This window comes from Manis javanica, chromosome 12 (assembly GCF_040802235.1).
Source record: "Manis javanica isolate MJ-LG chromosome 12, MJ_LKY, whole genome shotgun sequence".
Classification (NCBI taxonomy): Eukaryota; Metazoa; Chordata; class Mammalia; order Pholidota; family Manidae; genus Manis; species Manis javanica.
The window spans coordinates 45,978,290-45,997,602 of NC_133167.1; the positions used below are offsets into that span (position 1 = coordinate 45,978,290).

General features: G+C 37.5%; 1 protein-coding gene across 1 annotated transcript; it reads right to left on the reverse strand.

The window, feature by feature from the left end:
• Window positions 1–4,338: 4,338 nt before the first annotated feature.
• C12H2orf69 (chromosome 12 C2orf69 homolog) lies at window positions 4,339–15,914 on the reverse strand. Its single transcript, XM_017662097.3, has 2 exons — window positions 15,449–15,914; window positions 4,339–6,559 (listed from the first exon to the last, which is right to left on the reverse strand). The coding sequence occupies exons 1-2, from the start codon at window positions 15,785–15,787 to the stop codon at window positions 5,735–5,737; spliced, it is 1,164 nt and encodes a 387-aa protein (XP_017517586.3). The 5' UTR covers window positions 15,788–15,914; the 3' UTR covers window positions 4,339–5,734.
• Window positions 15,915–19,313: the final 3,399 nt, after the last annotated feature.

The following is a 19,313-nucleotide window of genomic DNA, read 5'->3' on the forward strand; positions in this document are numbered from 1 at the left end:
TCTAGGATTTTTTCCTCCTGTTTTCAACTGCAGCACTGGCATCATCCTAAGGCTGGCTACCCTCGTGGTCATGGGATGATTGCCAGCAGCAGTTGGGGCTGTGTGCATCTTCATTTACATGCAGTGGAGGAGTCAGGCTAGACTCCAGGGGCCCTCTCTTTAGTATGTGAAAGCTTTCCCAGAATCCTTGGGTCTCACTGATCTAAAGTGGCTTAGACCTTTCATCCTTAAGCGAGTCATTGCTGGCAAAGGGTATGGAGTAAGCAGGCCAGTCGGTCTACTAGAGCTGGAAGTAGAATCCTTTTCCTGAGGCATGTTAGGTATATATAGGGGCAGAATGGATTTTTGAAATCAGTATTCTGATAAGGAAAAAAATGTAGGCATCCAACAATGTCTATTACGTTAACCTTTTGAGCTTTTTGAAACATGCCAAGGCCCCAACTTTGTGACTTTGATTCAGTGTTACGGTTTGATAGTTACCTCTACTTGATAACATTGATAGGTTACATAGGTTGTTTTTACATAAACAGAATTGAGAACTGGATTAGATGATAATTTGGATTTTGTGATTTGTCCAAATGTTTAATCTGATCATGTTTTTTCTTAGCACCTAATATCTGCCCCTTTCAGTTTTGAATGTCAGAAAACACGTTTTATTTTATACCTGTGGCTATAACGTAATTACTTTAACCTAATTAAAAGTTTTCTCCACTAAGTGCTTTACTGCCTATCCCTTTAAGGGGAAATTTTCCTTTTTTTTTAAGAACAAACACAGGAGAGATCCCAATAATGTAATTAAAGACAATGAGCCATTGTATGTGGATCTGTGTCATTCTTTGTTTTGCACATAGTAATTATATTGCAGTGTCACTGAAGAAAACAAATATATTTACTGAATACAAAGTGCCCATCTAAAGCAATCTGAGTAATTCAATTTGGTGCATTTTAATTATGGAGAAGATAATTTTCTCTATTAGATTAATCCACTCATATCTTGTGTTTGCATTTGAATTAATTTCAGAGATAATAGGGAAATTATGTAAGAAAGGAAAATATACAAAAAAATGTTTCTGAACTTCATATGCATCTTTAGGGGGAGAGATTAGTTACTCATTTCAGAAATGAAAAGTGTCAGGAAAGGAACTGTAGTATTAGCTAGATGTAATTATTAGATTTTGATCTTTGGTCTTCCTTAGGTTAAGCAAAGAATTTTAATGATTCCTTTTCCTTGGGAAAGAAAAAATAGATAAAACCCGTTAGTTTGAATAGTATTTATAGTCAGCACTTTAATAAGCCCTAGTTGGTTTTGCCTTTTTTTTTAAACGATTAAGAAAATTGGTGCTTAGTATATATGCAGTCATGTAGAGAAAACTTTAAAGTAAAACTGAGGTTACAATTTGCCAGGTGAATATTCACTTTGTGTATATGGGAAGCAAACATGACCTTAACGTTCATGAAGCTTTTTTTCCTCATCTCTAAAGTAAGAACTAACTTGAACTTTATAGGGTTGCTACAAAAATACAAAGTATTCAGAGCCAGCATTTGGTTGATGGCTGGTGCTAGGTTAATCCTTTGCTAAGAGACTTGAGGTAGCTCCTCTTGCAGTGTTACAATATCTAGAAAGCCAGAGATGAATGATGAACCCTTTGGGAAGATTTTAAATTATTTCCTGGGTCATAATTTTTAATGTTAGGGTCTGTTTATTTTAAATATAAAATTTTAATCTTTTTTGCCTACCTGGTTGAGCCCAAATGAGACAGTTTTTAATGTGTGAACTGTTATACAGTATGTACTAGCTGCAATTTCTCAGGAATTCCAAATCTTAGAATTTTACTGCTGAACGCTCTCAGAAAATATCTTAGAAATCATCTAATCCCGATTACTTAAATGATTGTCCAGGCTTCTACAACTGGGTGATAGAAACTACACTTACCAGATTGGTAATTCTCCATTCTTTCTCCCTTAGGTGCAGTGCATCTCAAATACTTAATGGAAAGATTATATAGTTTTTGTTTGGCTATTTTGGGGGCTTGACCTAATGCGTAAAAGAATGTTTTTTTTCTGCCAGCAAAACTTCTCATTGTGCTGCTTGCTAGGTAAACAAGGGATACAAAGTAAGACTAAATGATGAACAGGTAGACAGCAGAGCAAAATATAAAAATGGAATACTTACTATACAAATAAGGCAGAAATGTATCTATATACTGGCAAGAAATTTTTCCAAGGCAATTGAGATTAACACAACTAGGATTATCATGCTACCATTTGTGTAAAACAAAGGTATGCTTTAAGTAAACATTTGTGCATGCATAGAATTAATCTCTGAAGGATACACAAGAAACCAGTGGCAGGGACTGCTTCTGAAAAGTTGAACAAGTAGGTGGGCAGACTGAAGTTTGCAGCTGTGTATTACCTGAACTTTTTTTGCCCCTATAAAAATTCTTTCAAAATAAATTTTAAAAATGCACGTGTAGATTGTAACGGTTAGAGTTCATGAACATTATTTGTCTTGGATATAACTATACTGGAATTCCATTTATTCAGTAATTAATTTCAAATGTCATGAAATACCATAACAAGGAAAACAAAGTCAACAAGGCTTATTTTGTATCTTTCCATACTTTCAACAGCAGCTATGTGAACATTTGGAAAGAACCTTAGTAACTAGGCTTTTCTCTCACCTATCTAAACTTGCCAACAGATAGGAAGCTAAATCTAAAAAGGTGAGAAAAAAAATATGCAGGAAGCTAGAATGCAGATCTGGATGGAGTTGGAACTGTGCTGCTGTGACTCTCCCCTAGTGCTAAAAAACAGATGTAGTCAGGAGGAACTAGTGTATAGATTGGCAGTCACCCACATATCTTGAGTGTTACCGTAAAGTCTTATTTCAAGCATAGAGACTGAGTGTTTTGGGTGTCTTAAATACTCCTAAGTTGTATTCTATAAAGTTCCAGTAAGTGGGATACTAAAATGACCACTTAAGTGACTGCTTGTCTCTACCACTAAGCAGCTAGGCCTCTGCCTTTATAAAGAGCAACCTGAATTTACAGATGAAGTCTATCTAAAGCATTTTTCTCTTAAAAGCTCTTAAATGAAGTATAAACAGAGTACTCTTTTAAGAATACTACCTTTTGTTTCATTTTACTTTTTAAGCCTTAATCTAGTACACATTTCTATACTCACATACTGGGACTGTTTTGTCTGTACTATGTCCTCAGAACCTAGACTTTCCTTGCCCTTAGTGGGTACTTAGATATTATTACATAAATGAAAAAGAAAGTAATAGATCACACCATATGCTAACCAAGTCTCTTAAGGACAGCTAAAGAAATACAGATACCCCAGATGATCAGTGAAGAAAAGGAAAAACATACTTTTGAAAGATTTTGTTCTCTAGGAAATACAACAGAAGGAATGAAAATAATGTGAATTTTTGTGGAGCAATTTAAAGGTGAGAAGAGATGCATTTTTACAGGAAATGTTCAAATTTGAAAAAACATGGAGGTTGATGAAAACAGAAACCCAAACTGGCAAAGTGCAGAAAATACTTCCAGATGATCTGAAGTTTTAACAAACCTAATACAATGCACATCTAAACAGACTTCTGTGGCTTAAATTTAATAGAACTGTACATTCATGCTGTGACAGTAACAACTTTCATATTATTTGTATAACTACTTTTCTGTTGAGACTCATGACACAAAGGCACAATCCAAAAGGACACTAACATTCACAATAGTTTTAAATGTGGAGAAAGAACAAATCTGAAGTATTAAACAAAATATTTGAATGTAGAATAACTTTTATGGATCAAGTGTTCTCATTCAAGAAAGTATTTCTACTTTTCTACACTGTGTCTCATTTTGATGCAGTGGTGGTTCCAGGCATCCAATGAGTTATTCTTAATATCCATTTGACATATAGCGATTATAACTGAGCATTCACATGACTGGATAGCTAAAGACCCAGATTCTTAAATATCTTAGATTTTTTAAATGAATTCTTCTGCTCAAAGTCATTTTCCCATTTTAGTTAATCCTGTAAAAATAAGTGCCTTTCCTTTTTCCCTTATTGGAGCACTCAATAATTTAGCTATTCAATACACATTGGATTTAAGGGTTATTAAAAATTTCAAGAAGCTGCCCAACTAATCATGGTGCTTTAAAACAAGGCAATAAAATGCTAGAATGAGGCTGATTTGTTTCCTCACTGGGAATTTTTGGTCTCGAAACAGTAGGTAACTGAAGAAACTGAAGTAATATAAAACTACTTTGTCCTAAAAGTAAACAAACAATCCATTGAGAGGTACTATTCTGTAGTGTATAGAATTAAGAGATGTTATTTTTAAGCATTTGGTAATTAATCCTTTATTGTAAGTCTGAATATCTGGGATGTATTTATAGGGTCAAATAATTCTGGGAAGAAAACCAAGAAATTAACATTTTAATTCTACTTTATAAACGTAGGTCCTCTAGGTTATTAAGATGCTAAGTTTCAATGTCTTTTTTTCAGTCTGAAAGCAGTATGTTACTTCCCTGCTTATTTCATGACCTGCAAAAACTAATTAATAATAAACAATAAAAAAGTGTTCACCTTTATTGTCATCACACAGCTATGTTTAATGTTGGTTGACATGCATTAATTAGGTCTTGGTTTTTCAAAATGTATTTATCTAGGTCAAGAAAAATGGGCAGAAAAAAACCTCACTCAAATTACAGAGCAGTGTTAAGCAAATTCATATTCTGAGCCAAAATCAAATCGTTTTTGTCTTCAAACTTTCTCTGGTAATTTTCTTATAGTCATATAATTTTTCATTTTGGCCAAAGAAAGGCTTTCTTTTGGCAGACAAAATCATGCTTCTGGAAAACAATGACCTGGATGTATAGAATCTGTTTCCTTTTCAACAGAACACTAATAAATACAATATTAGGTATTTATTTTACCTAAGTTGACCTCTTTCGAAGACTTATAAAAAGATCTTAAATCTGTAGTGTATTTTTACCTAATGTACATAATTATGTTCAATTTAATTTTCTGAACTGGTTTTTGGTTAAGATTCAAGAAACCCCAACATGTCATATCCAAAAATTGTCAATTAAAAATTAAGCCACAGTGTTAGTGTAATGTTTTTTAAAAACAACTTTACCCCATTGCACTTCTATATTTGGAAACAAATACATTTTGACTCAAGAAAAAAGTTGGTGACACATTAAAGAATGACTCCAGGAGTTCACAAAAGAGGTGGGATATACTTATTCCAAAATGATGAAAAAAACATCAGTGTGACTTTGAAATGGAGTATTTCCACTCAAAAGTTCTGAGTGCCAAAATAGCTAATTAGTATTATAGTGTCACCAAAATTAGTTTCAAACATTACTCAGAAAATAAACTATTTCTAACAATAACAACTTTAATTACCTTTTTTGTAAGGACTACATTGAACCTTTTCTCCTTAAGGGTCTTATATCTCCTCGTAGGATTATCACAAACCACCTTTTAGATTTCAGATGAACTACTTCTAACCCAGTCCATACCAAAAACACTTCACATTCACAAGCAAGGAATACTATTGCAGGTTACACTCATGTAGGAATGTGTACTTCCTCCCCCCACCCCACTTACCCCCTGCCCAAACTGACAATGCATCTATGAATTACATCTCATTATTGGACTAACACACTCAGAAAGTGCTTAGGCCCTTCCGCTGAATAAATACATTCATATTCCTGTAAGCTCAAAATACTTCATGAACCCTGAAGTGATTCTCTATGGAGGGAGTGTCCTTCGCAAAATGAATTTGGCTAGTCACCTGCATACCAAAATCTCCGAGTATCTCAACAAATTTCTTGTGCTCCTTTCCAATCCAAGATCTCATTGGATCACATACTTGGTAAGGTGTTACATGGGTGTGAACAATAATCCCCGTCTGTGCAAATTCTTTCAAGACTTCTGGATAAGTAACCCAAGTATTGCTTCCTCCAGAATGACCGCCATCCAGCCAGTACATTGTTCTTATGCTTTTGATAAAAGCATCTATGTTCTCGTCTTTCTTGGCTTCTTTCAACTCAAAAAGTAACTGATTTAAAACAACACAACCTTTACTGAAACCAATCAAAGTGAATGAAGCACCATGTAGTGATGGTGGATAAAAACTTATGGCAGACTCATCAAATTTCTCACAGGTCCTCTCTTTTTCTCCCTGGCAACCATTAGCAGTACGAGAACTGGATCTACAATTAGATGGTTTGGAGTCCTTATTCAAATCTTTCACATTCTTCTTTGACAGCAAACTGTTCTGACTTAAGTTAAAAGCATTAACTAATAATGTATAAAGGTGCTTAAAAGCTCCAAAGTCAGTATTGTGTTCTGGAGCACCAAACATATTACTTTTCACAAAATTGTCATAGCAACTGAATTTGTGCAAATGCATTCGGGAACACTTTATCACCCAAATATAACTATTGGGGAACCGCTGGGCTAAAATGATGGCAACATTTTCTAGACTCCAGTTTTCCCACTGATAATTCTCAGGATGACGAGTCATAATTTCATGGTAATTCTGAAAGGTAAGAAAGATGAAACAAGCATTAAATACACAGTTATATAAAATTTTTTCCACAAAATAGTTTCCCATTTTTATTGTGGAGCAAGCTGAGATGTTATAATGACCTATAGTTAATGCACTAGAAATGAAAACTAAATGTCATTACTTTCTGGTTAAAAGATTTTGAACAAGTCACTTACTCAGTTTAAGCCTCAAATCCATTAAAAGTCAGGGTTGTTACCATATAGCTAACTGACAGGAATTGAAAAAATAAAGCACTTACTTTATAAGGATTATAGATATTTTTAGTACATTTTATTTGGTATACATACCATCAATTATTCCTACACATTAATGGAGAATAAAAATTTATTAGACTTTGACCAGCACAAAATTTTAAAGTATTTTCCTATTAAAGCTGCTATCATGAATCCATTCATTTTTGGATTACTCTGGCAACCTGAATGTTATGTTTGATCTCAATTTTGGTATTACAAATAAAGCTGCAATGAAACTATAGGAAAATCTTTTTACAGATCTGTAATTACATCCTTAAAAATAAATTCCTAGTTATAAAAAAACTAGGTCAAAGAATTAAAGTTGGTTATATAGACTACAATGCTGTCTTCTAGAGAGGTATGTATAACTTTTATCTTTGTTACACTTGGTAAGCACAGGATAACATTCTAATTTGGATTTATTAAAAATATGAATGAAGTTGAAATTCTGTTCATATATTCATTAGCTGTTAGAATTTCTACCTGTCCCTGTTCGTATCTTTTGCCTTTCTTATTTGGATCTTATTTATTTATAAGCATTCTACATATATGAGTAACTTTTTGTTTAGGTTGTAGGATATGCATAAAAATTTCACTTTCTCTTTTTTATTCATAATAGCTTTTTTTAAAAAAAGCGAAATTCATTCAAATTATTCAATTATTTTATAAGATTCATTGGATAGCTATTGATTGGGTATGGATTAGAAGACTAAATAAACCTCTGCTGCCCACATGGAGCTCTCTTATAGATACACAATAAGCAACTCCATAAGTAGAGCGACATTGTCCAACAAAAAATACACATTAGCCACACAAAATTTTTTAGTAACTACATCTGAAAAAAGTAAAAAGAGGTGAAATTATTTTTAATAAATTTTATTGAGCTCAGTATATCCAAATTATTATTTCAACATTGAACCAATATAAAAACTACTGAGATTATTATATTTTTTCCTATTCAGTCTTTGAAATCCAGCATGTATTTCACTCTTATAGCACATCTCAATTTGGATGCTAATTTTCATCAGAAATATTTGATCTAAATTTCATAAAATTTACAGTAAAAAAGTAGATTCACATACCCAAGTTGTTCAAAATACTTCAAAGTTTTCCAGGAACTGAACTGAGTATCAGCTTTTAGATTTAAATACAATTAAAAATTTAGTTCCTCAATTACACCAACACTTCAAGTGTTCAATATTTACAAGTGGATAGTGGCTGGACAACACAAAATATTAGATGGTAGTAAGTACAATGGAGTATAATAAAGCAAGGGGAAAGCAGTGCAAGGTTTTGGAGACAATGGAAGATTATTATTTAAAATACAGGGTGGTCTCCAACAAGATGATAGCTGAGAAGGACCCTGAAGGAGTGAATCATATTTCAGGCATTAGGGACTGCAACTGACAAGCCCTGCAGTGAAAGCATGCTTGGCAAAACCAAAATACAGCAGTGAAGCCAGAGTAACTCCAGTGGAGGGAATAAGGAGCAAACGTGATTGGCACGGAGGTCACAGATACTATTGGGGAGGAAGGGTGGTGCTGATCATGCCTTCTAAGTCACTGTGAGGGCTTTGGCTTTTGCTCTGATAAGGGTTGGAGCAGAAGGCTGATATAATCTATGTTTTGAAAGGGTTACTCTGTCTCCTATGTATGAAGGCGCAACAGTTGAAACAGGGAGACTAGTAGGAGGCTATGGAAGTATAATCCAGGTGAGAGAAGGTGGTTTGAACCTTTAAGAGAGTAGAAGCGGAGGCTAAGAAAGATCAGATTCTGAATATTTTTAAAGGTAGAGTCAACAGCATTACCTGATGGACTGGATATAAGGTGTGTGTGTGAGAGAGAAACAGAGTTGTTTCTTCCTTATTTCCAATAGTCATAAACCATATATACTGAACGGTTTTAAATGCACGTCTCTTTTGATGTAATAATTCCACTTCTAGGAATTTATATCAATGATACACTTGCATACATGTGTAAATAAATATATAAGGATATTTACTTCTGCTTTCAAAAGAATAGGCAGCCCTTTGAGTTCTCATATGTGCTGTAAAATAAAGGCTAAAAAAACCCTGTATGCTCTGCTACCATTCATGTTAAAAAAAAAAAAAAGTGTGCTTCACCACAGAATAATATCTCTGAAAGGACATATAAACTGGTAACAGCGGTAGCCTTGGGGAAGAGAAATGAGTGACTGGAGGTAATGGGATGCAAAGGAGACTTAATTTTCAATGTACAACTTTAAATAAACTGGATTTTTAGCAATATGCACATTTTTTTCTATTTAAAACTAATAAAAGTAATACTATAAAAATCTAGTATATATTTCTTATACAAATATGTAAGAAAAATCATCCATAAAAGCACCAATTAGAAATAATCATTACTAAAATTTTGGTGTCTAGTATTTCAGTTTTCTTTAGTATACACATATATAAGTATATACATAAAACACTATTCCTTCAATAAACTTAAAAGAGTTTTCACTCAAAAATATATTTATAGGCATGATTTTGTAACAATATAGACTTGCATCATGATTTCAAGATTTCTCATCAGAAAAATTACTATTAATTTACACTCCCCACTGGAAGTACACAAGAGTACCTATTTTTCCAATCCTTACCCACGATGGCTATTAATTTTTAAAAAATCTTTGCTATACAATAAAATGTCTTACTTTTAATTTGCATGTTTTAATTTCTAATCAGGTTGAATATTTTTCTGTATGTTGGCAATTTTCCTGTTGTTAATTCTCTGTTCATGTCCTTTAGTAATTTTTCTAACAGGATGCTCAAGTCCTTCTTAACAGTTTGTATTTCATTAATATTAACAGTCTATCATGTATGTTAAAAAATACTTACTCCTAGGGGCTATCACTTAACTTTTTATGAATTCTACTATTGTCTTCTGCACATCCAGATTTATGAGAGATAAAATTACCATAGAAGCTTTGATCTTAAAGGGCTTACCTAAATTTTTTTTATAGCTAAGGACAATGAGAACCTAGAAACTATAGTTATTTGTATTATACAGTTATTTAGCTAATGAGCCAAAATGAACTCAAGATTTTATTTATGATTCTCAGGTTGGTCTCCACCATATAAGAGGAAGTAAATTAAAAAATTTGGTATTTTCTTTCATTAGTCCAGGTTACATGATCGGGGGTGGGGATGTGAGGGGAATACACTAAGGACTGTGTGCACTATAATGTAAAAATGGGATTGTTAATGTTGTGTCAAAGTCCAGATCTGAGAACAATGGGTAAGTACTCCCATATCCTAAAAAGAGACACCAAACATCCCCAAAGGACTGGCTAACTGGTAGACAAAACTGGTTCTGCAACCCAAACTATTAACCATAGCCAATCTACAGAAAAGGCTAAACATCGTAGGAAGAGAGGGTTTTCTTTTGACAGTTTTCATCTCAGTTGGGAATGCAATGAATGCACTTACTCTCCTTGTGGGGGTAAAGGGGAGAAAGTGTGCTTTTCCTCATTCCCAGTGGTGCTGGTGGCAAGAGAATCTCTTGGAGAGATTAAGGGGTGCTCACTTCACAGGCAGTGATGCTTACTGACCTGCAAAAAACTTACAGGTCCACCCCATACTGCTACTCTAATAAAGGTACAAAGGATTTTTAGGAAAACCTGACATGTGTCTCAGAGAATTTGGAGATAATTGGTGCTACAGATACAATCTAGGTCGACTACACATACAGCAAAGTGAGGAGAACTACACTGGGTATGAGCTGTACTTACATCAAAAACGGGGTGAGCTTAAAGTGGACAAACCAAGTAAGTACCCTGTAAGAACCATAACAGGATCCAGCCTAAGAAGGCTGCCTGGCAGAGAACAGGAAACCCCAGGGTACACAACCAGGTGTGAAATAAAATAACAGCTACCCCCACTTCTGGCACAGAGCTCCTAAAACCCTTGGAGTTTTCTGGGTGATAGGAATGTCTTTTGTTCTAATGAAGTGACTCTAGGTGGGCTCCTGGATGGGGACTGGTCACCAGGAAGACCAGATATGATTAGAAGTTTGGAACTTTCAGCTGTACTCCTCATTCTCTGGAGAGGGGCTGGAAATGGAGTTAATGACTGATCACGACCGTGTGATGAAGCCTCCATAAAATCCCCAAAGTATGGATTCTGGTAGCTTCTGAACTGATGAACCCATGCAGGTGCTGGGAGAATGGTTCTCTCAGAGAGGGCATGGAAGCTCTGTACTCCTTCCCACATACCTTATGCATCTCATGTTCAACTACATCTTTTCTCACAGCCTTTCATAATAAACCAGGAAACAGTAAATAAACTGTTTTCCTAAATTCTGTGAGCTACTGTAGCAGATTAACTGAACCCAAGGAGAGGGTGTCATAAGAACCTCAATTTATAGGCAGGGACTTGCGACTGACATCTGAAGGAGGCGGACAATCTTGTGGGACTGAACACTTAACTTGTGGGATCTGACAATAACTCCAGACAGATAGTGCCTGAAGTGAACTGAATTCTAGGATACCCAGCTGATGGCACAGAGAATTGCTTGGTGTGGCAGAAACACCTATCTGTTGTCAGAGTGTTGTGACTGTGTAGTAGTATGAGTGGTAAAGGACAGACACACAGGAGAAGTAAGTTTTATCTTACACACCAGGACACACGTAGGGCATGGTCATCTACATAACCTAAAGTTTAAGAAAGCAAAAATTATTTAAAGCTAAAATTTGAAATGACCCAAATGTTCATGAACCACTGAATGGGTAAACAAATCATATATCCATACACAGAAAACTACTTGACATTAAAAAGGAACAAACTACTGATATAGGCAACACTAAGAATGAATTTCCGAAGAATTTAGCTAAGTGAAAGAAGCCAGACACAAGACTACAGACTGTATGATTCCTAATTAATGAAAAACTAGAAAAGGCAAAACTATAGTGAAAGAAAGCAGATCAGTGGCTGCCTGGTGCTGAGAAAAGAGATTGACCAAAGCAGGACACCAATGTCCTTTTTAGGGTTATGGAGATGCTGTACAACATGACTGTGGTGTTGGTTACATAACTGGAATCTGTCAAAATTCATCAAATTGTAAGCTCACACTTAAGAAAAAAAGTATAATTCTATATCCTAAGGCTTTAAAAAACAAAGTAACTCAAGAAAATTGGAAAGTGCCAACTTAAAAAAATCCTGATCCCCCCAAAATTATTACTAATCAATAACACCATGAATTGGTACCTAAAGAGACATGAATTACTATGGCCTCAGCTTTCCTGTACTTCAAATGACAGAATGACAAGTATAGAATAAAAAAGTGCATATAACAAAAGATGACCATGGAAGGAACATCAAGAAAGTAGTGGAAATTAGGATTTAAAATTACATGGACAACTAGATCCAATTAATTCAAATAATGAATCTGTGTTAAGATGAGACAAAGTTTCTAATGGTACCATACAAAGTTCTGTTCAGTATTTATCCAAATTAAGAATAAAGATATAAAAAGAATGCTTATTTAATCTACATGATACAAATCAAAATAATGGTCTCAAAGGATCAATACACTAAGATGAGCTGTATCTAACAGGGTAAATTTCATACAGATAACATTAGACTCAGAAGAATCAAATACAAAGACATGGTTGAAGAAATCTATCTCAAAGCAGTTCATATAATAGCCAAGACTTTTCAAACACTTCATGCATTATTCAAAGCAACTTACACATATTTATCCAATAACTTATCTATTGAACACCATCCATATGCCAGTTACTAAGCATCACAGATATACCAGTGAAGAAAACAGACACAAAGCTTACATTGTAATGATGTAACCAAAATAAATAACTAATAGAGTAAATGAAATGGGTAAAAATAAAAAAGTTGACAGAGATCCTATGCATATTATGTATGACTATTAAAACGAATGCTAGGATCTCACTGAGAAGGAAACTTCTGAGCAAAGACTTGAAATAGGTAAAGTAATGATCCTACAAATATCTGCAGGAACACATTTCCAAGCAGTATGTGGAAAGATTTGGAGGCGAAGTGTCCTACTGTGAGTAAGATGACAAAGGTTGCTGTGGCTAGAGCAGAGTAAAACAGAAAAAGGAGACAGAAAAGCAAAAGCGTGGAAAATGGTAAAGATAGTGAAGGGCCTTGCCGACGATCAAGAGGTCTCTGGCTTTTATGGTTGACTCTTGAAAAACACAGTAACACCTGTTAGGGGGGCTGACAACCCCCACTCCCAACCCCAACCCTTGCAGTCAAAAATCCACATATAACTTTAGACTAACCAAAAATTTAACTAATAGCCTACTATTAACTGGAAATCCTACTGATAACATAAAGAGTTGATTAACACATCTTGTATGTTATAGGTATATCATATACTGTACTCTTAAAATAAAGCTAGAGAAAAAACGTTTTTTCAAATTGACACCAAATTCCAAAAATTTTCCAATATATTTATTGAAAAAATTCCACATATACATGGACCCAGCAGTTCAAATCCCCGTTGTTCAAGGGTCAACTGGACTCTGAGTGACATGGGGAGCTACTGGAGTTTTGCGCACAGGTGTGGCATGATTTGACTCAAATTTTAAAATGATTCTTCTGATGACTTCTAGATACATTTACAAGGCAGAGCCACTTCGTTGATGGATTAACATACAAGGTGTGAAAGAGAGAACTAAAGCATAACTTCCAAATTTCTAACTTGAGCAACTAAAAAGGAAGCATTTCTATTAACTGGAATGAGGAAGGCTGCAGAAGAACAGATTTGTGGGCAAAGATCCAGAGAGTTTAGGTTTAAGGTGTCTACTAAATATCCAGAAAGAAGGATCATGCAAGCAACTGGTAAGTCTTAAAGCTCCAGGTTATGTCTAGGCTAGATACACAAATGTTGAAGGATGTTAGAGGCTAACACCACAAGACTTTGAAAGAGATCACTAAAGGGAGTAAAGGTAGAGCAAAGTAACAGAACTCAGCACTAGGTACCCCAATCATGTAAAAGATCATCAAAAAGATGAGGAGGGACTATAACTCATTGGGTATTCACATATTTAATCCTCACTGATACCCGATAAATTATTATTCCTACTTTATAGTTGAGGTATCTCCAACTAGCCAGAGATTGCGGAGCTAAAAAGTGCAAAATCAGGGCTCAAACCTAGACAATCTGGCCTCAAAGCCTTTTGATGAACAATATCTTTTCTTTCTTCTCTAAAAGACTTGGATTTTAGAGTAATTCAATATTCTGATATTCAATATCACTGTCCAAAAGAGCTAATGGAACCTCAGGCTACATAAAGAAATGGATGATCAAAACTAAAGGAGGTATTACAATAACTGTAGCACTTTTAAGACCTCATCTGAAGACTTGTACTACATTCTGGCTGTCACACTTTAGAGTAGGTAGGTGTTCAATAAAGGTTAGTCATCTTTACCACCGTCATCATTACCGTAGATGCATACATAGCTGGTCCACAAATCTCTGAAAGTCACTGTCAGTGTCATTCCGTTTTCCCAAACTAAGCAAAAGGGCATCAACTGAGTAAATTATTTTAAATCGAAATACTAGTTTTTCAATTTCATTTGCAATCGACTAGACCAGTCAATTATTTTAAGGACAACAGAAAAAAAAAATTACATATGTCTTAATCATCATTTGACTCAGGGCACAAAGTTTGTTAAGTATACCAGTTTAAAGTATCAATTTCAAAAACTATAAACTGCTTCCTGGGATGAGCCACACATCTAGCCATATTCTAGCTTCACTTCCAGCATTACCCAATAGCACCTTTCTGGGATGATGGAAATGTCCTGTGGAAACGCTTTCTATATGCACTGTCCATTATAGCACACACACAAACCTTGGGTGCCACAGAGCACCTGAAATGTCAGCTAGTGAAACCAAGGAACTAGATTTTTAATTCTATTTAAATTAATCTAAATAGCCACATATAACTAATGGTTACCTTATCAGACAACCCTAGTTCTAGATTAAGACCCAACTTTTCAGGATATCCACGGATATTTGCCCACAACTATAAAACTGATGACGAAGATAACACAAAAAAGCAGAAGTACAGAATTTAGATGAGCATCAAAATATTGCCATGCTTATCAATTACTATCCTTTTCTTCCATTCACCCTCTTTAATTTAGGATTACTAAGAGTGGTTACCCTTGTAGTGGTTTTCTAATTTACTGTTTGATTACTGCCAGAGTTTTCGGAACACTACGTGCTAAATAAATTTAAAAGCCTCTGTGTTGTCCACCCCGCACCCCTCCCCCCAACCCTCTGAGAATGAATATACATTATGCGTCTCATTCCTTCTGTGTCTCAAATTCCGCTCCCTGGAAACCTGGACTGACAGCGGGCTCTTTCGAGATCGTTACCCTCCAAGGGCACCTGCCCTCCGTGACTCCATGAGGGGGTCGGGGTGTGGAAGGGGCGGTTTTGGATTTCCTGGAGTAACGGAAGAACCACCTCCAGGAGTTCATGTGTGGGTGTGTTCAGGCGAGGCGAGGTAAAGCAAGGAAGCGGGCACCAGCTACGAGGAAAGCAGCTAGGGAATTCGCATATGCATAGGGGGATAGGAACAGGTGCCCAGGCAGGCCCCGGGTTACCTGCACATCCCCGGGGAAATAGAGAACGTGGTGCTGCGGCGACAGCTGCGGCTCCTCCTTCGCCAGGTCCTCAGAGAGGCCCCGCCATTCCGCTCCCTCCCCCTTCGCCGCCGTAGCCAGCAGAAGCAACTCGTTGCTGCGCTGCGGGTCGGCCCCCGGCACAGTGGACAGCTGCAGGCACTGCTGCCGGCGGCCCTCGGCCGCGGGGGAACTGCGCGCACCGCAAGTGCCGCCTAAGTTCATGGTTCCGGCCTGAGCGCGGAACGCGGCGACTCCGAGTCTGATCTGCGGCAGCAAGAGCAGCAGCGGCGGCGACCGCAGGAGCCTGAACCCCCACATGGGTCGCTGCCGCGAGAGCCGTTCCGAGGTGGGCAGGTCCTAAGGAGGGACTTCGGCAGGCCACCCAACCGTCAGCGGACAGGCCCGCGCGCAGTCGGCGCGGGAGCGACGACGGCATCAGAGGCCGACGTCAGCGCGCTGCGTGCGTAAGGGGAAGAAGGGAGTGTGCGAAATTCGACCCGGGTTCCCGGCGCGCGACGGAGAGGAGGGGTGTGGTGGCGGGGCCCGAGGAGGGGCGTTTGTGATTGGTGAGTTCTGCCACGGCCGGGAAGTTCGAACAGAGCCAGAGATAAGTACGACCAGTAATCCCGTAGCGAGTTCTGAGTGTATCGTACTCCCGTTCCGGTAGGTGAGGTTTTTCTAGTCCTTCGAGCCTTGGATAAAAGGAATCTTCCCCTTATACCCTCGAGTTTTCTTTGTAGAATACGAGGATTTCTAGGTTCAGGAAATTTATGGTTAGATATGAAATCTGATGCATCTAATTGGTAGCGGGGAGTAGGGCACTTAGACTGGAACAGGAAAAATGGGGACAGGCAATACTTGTTACACAGTTGCTGTCAGTGATGGTCGCAGCCGATGGGATTTGTAGTTACGGTTTTCAAAAACCAGGTTAAGCAGTAGGTGTCCAAGAACCATCTATGGCCGGTTGTGTAGGAATAAGATTTGGCCAAATGTATGTTGAAGGCAAAGAAGGGAGTGGGGAGGGTCCAGTATTCTAAACTCAAATGCTTGTGAGAAAAGGCGCTGTAAAGAACCTTGTGGGAGGGAGTTTTAGTGAGCATCATAAAAATTACAGCCACACTTACTGAGGCCTTACTATAGGTTAGGAATTAAAATAAGCACTTCATATATTAGCTGTTCAGAGTCTATATTACATGTGTGTTAAGCATATTGTTTTCTTTGTTCCACATATCAAATATTAACAAATAACCTTAAATAACACAAATGAACAAATGATAAAATGTAATTTTCTTATATATACTGCAGTGACTTCATAGAGGTGTAATATGCTAACCTCTGGTCTACATTATTGGGTTCCATCTGTCATAACAATGTAACCAATCAAAAATGTATTATTAGTAAGTAGATCTACTTTCTAAAAATAACATTAAAAAGAAGCAGAGGCTAATTATATAATAATGAATGTATATCCATAGTTAGGCAACCAGCCTTCATTCTATTTTATGAGTCTGATGTTGCTACTTTTCTCTTGTTAGGTAGATTACTGAAATGTAATCCAAAAACCCAAACGTGTATGTATTTCAAATGCAGATTTTGATATTTGTGGTCAGGTTTTTAGGCTGGCCTTTTAACTGAATCTTGTCACTATTGAAAGGGAAAGGAAGTTCTTGTGTTTTAGAAAGAAAATTGTAGTAAACATTAAATACTACACAGCTGTCTCAGTAGCTCTAAGATAATTGAGTCTTTGAGAAATATAAAGTTAAAGGGCAGAGTAAAGAAGACTGGAGTAAGCAGTTTTTTTCCTCCCAGTCAAGGATTTATACAATCCTACAGGAGCCACTTCCAGAAAAAGTAATGGCTGTCAATTCATCAGCTGAGATATGTATGTCACTTATGGTAAGTATTTGACATGGTAATTCGTTGTCATAGGTCCCATTGATATTACTGTAATATCTGTTTTCTTTCTCTATGCCCTGCTCCTTTTTCCAGGAAGACCAATTTTGTAAATCACTACTTTTCTAACAATAACAGGTATAGACAGCCCAGCCCTTCTCCCCTTCATTCTCTCTTAGAGCTGGGCTTTCCTTCCCCACAAGAAGTCTATACAAAGTTACTGTAAGCAGTTGTTCCCCTTCTTTCTAACAGAGATCTCCACAGAGATTTTCTTACATTTATAGTGCCCAAAAGGCTTCAACTCATTTCTGGACTCCTGATTGTTTTCAAGGGATTCTGTGGGGCTCTCAAAACTTTTGTTATGCTACTCACTATAATAAATAGAAAAAGTTGCAAAATTGGAAAGAATCTGAGAAAGGCTAATTTACATTGGAAAGGACAACATTAAAAGTTCACAAACTCTGAAATCTACAAAGTCAAGGCCTGTATTGTAAGTGGAAAAATTGGCCATATGTAATACAATAGAGAATGGTAAAGAGTGGAGCAAACTTGAGGGACATGTCATATTTGAAGGAGGTAGTCACTATTCACTACCAGCCAGCTGTAAAATGTAGGCAACATTTTGTCAAATTCAAATTTTTCAAGAGAAGCAAGATACACAAATTTTTGTGTCATTTCCCAATTTATTAATGTTGACAATGTATTAAAGTTGATTTTAAAACATTGTATCAAATTAAATGGATGCATAAGCCAAATCTGACCAGTGGGCCACATATGTACATTTTCTCAGCTAAAAGGTAAAATAAATGGATACAAGAAGGCAAAGAGAGGGAGACTCTCAAGATGGCAGTGTGAGTAGGGTGGCGAAAATCTCCTCCTAAAACCATACATATTTTGAAAATACAGCAAATACAACTATTCCTAAAAGAGTGACCAGAAGATACAGTACACCAGCCAGGCTACATCTACATCTGTGAGAACTCAGCATCTCACGAAAAAGGTAAGATACAAAGCCATGACTCAGTGGGACCCAAGCACTTCCCACCCCACCCCCAGCTCAATGACGGGACGAAAAGAATCAGAGTGGGGAGGGAGTGGAAGCACAGGACTGCTACATAACCAGCCCTAGTAATCTGCCCTGGGAGCACAGACACACATTGCATGGTTTATTGGACATTAGAGGAATGGAAAAGCAAAATCCAGAGCACAGACACACATTGCATGGTTTATTGGACATTAGAGGAATGGAAAAGCAAAATCCTAGACTATGACTGCGAACAGGTTCCCACAGGCAGCTGCTCTGGGGCAAAAGAAAAGCATCTGCTTTAAAAGTCTTAAAGGGACAAAGGTTTAACAGGTAGACAAAATTGTCCTGGCACACTCAACCCATCAGGCTGGGAACTTTAAGGAACTTCAAGCACCCTAAACCCCTGGGCGGCAATGCAGCTCCAAAAGCCCCTCATGGTGATAAGCAGCCTACCGTTCATTATCCCCTGCCGGCACTGCAAGCAAACTGGCTGACCCGCCATTGATGTGGAGCAGCCGGGCAGCAGTCCTGCTCACAGCAACAACACAGAGGCTTCTCCCAGCATGGCTAACCAGGCCAGAACCAGAGGCTTCCCCCTCCCGGCATTTAACCAGCACAGACAGCGGAGACCCGCAGAGTCCAGAAGGCACAAAGGGGCTTTATTCTCATGGTGAACATGCACTGATTGCCTGCAACCCCCACCAGTGCCCTAGGCCATCCCGAGGGCTGCCCTGCGCACAGCAGCTCAGGAGATTAATCCAGAGGCTACCCCCTGCACCTGCTTGACCGGCACAGGCAGAGGAAACTGGCGTGGAGTCTGGAAAGCACATAGGGGCTCTGTTCTCGTGGCAAACACACACTGATTGCCTGAAACCACTGCCAGTGCCCTAGGCCATTGTGAGGGCTGCCCTGCCCACAGCAGCT

What these genes read in the sequence shown, in the direction of transcription:
- C12H2orf69 (XM_017662097.3), bottom strand. Translation starts at nt 15,787, where the DNA reads ATGTGGGGGTTCAGGCTCCTGCGGTCGCCGCCGCTGCTGCTCTTGCTG. An exon ending in ATTTCCCCGGGGATGTGCAG is followed by an intron (nt 6,560 to 15,448) that starts GTAACCCGGGGC and finishes CTTACCTTTCAG; the next exon opens with AATTACCATGAAATTATGAC.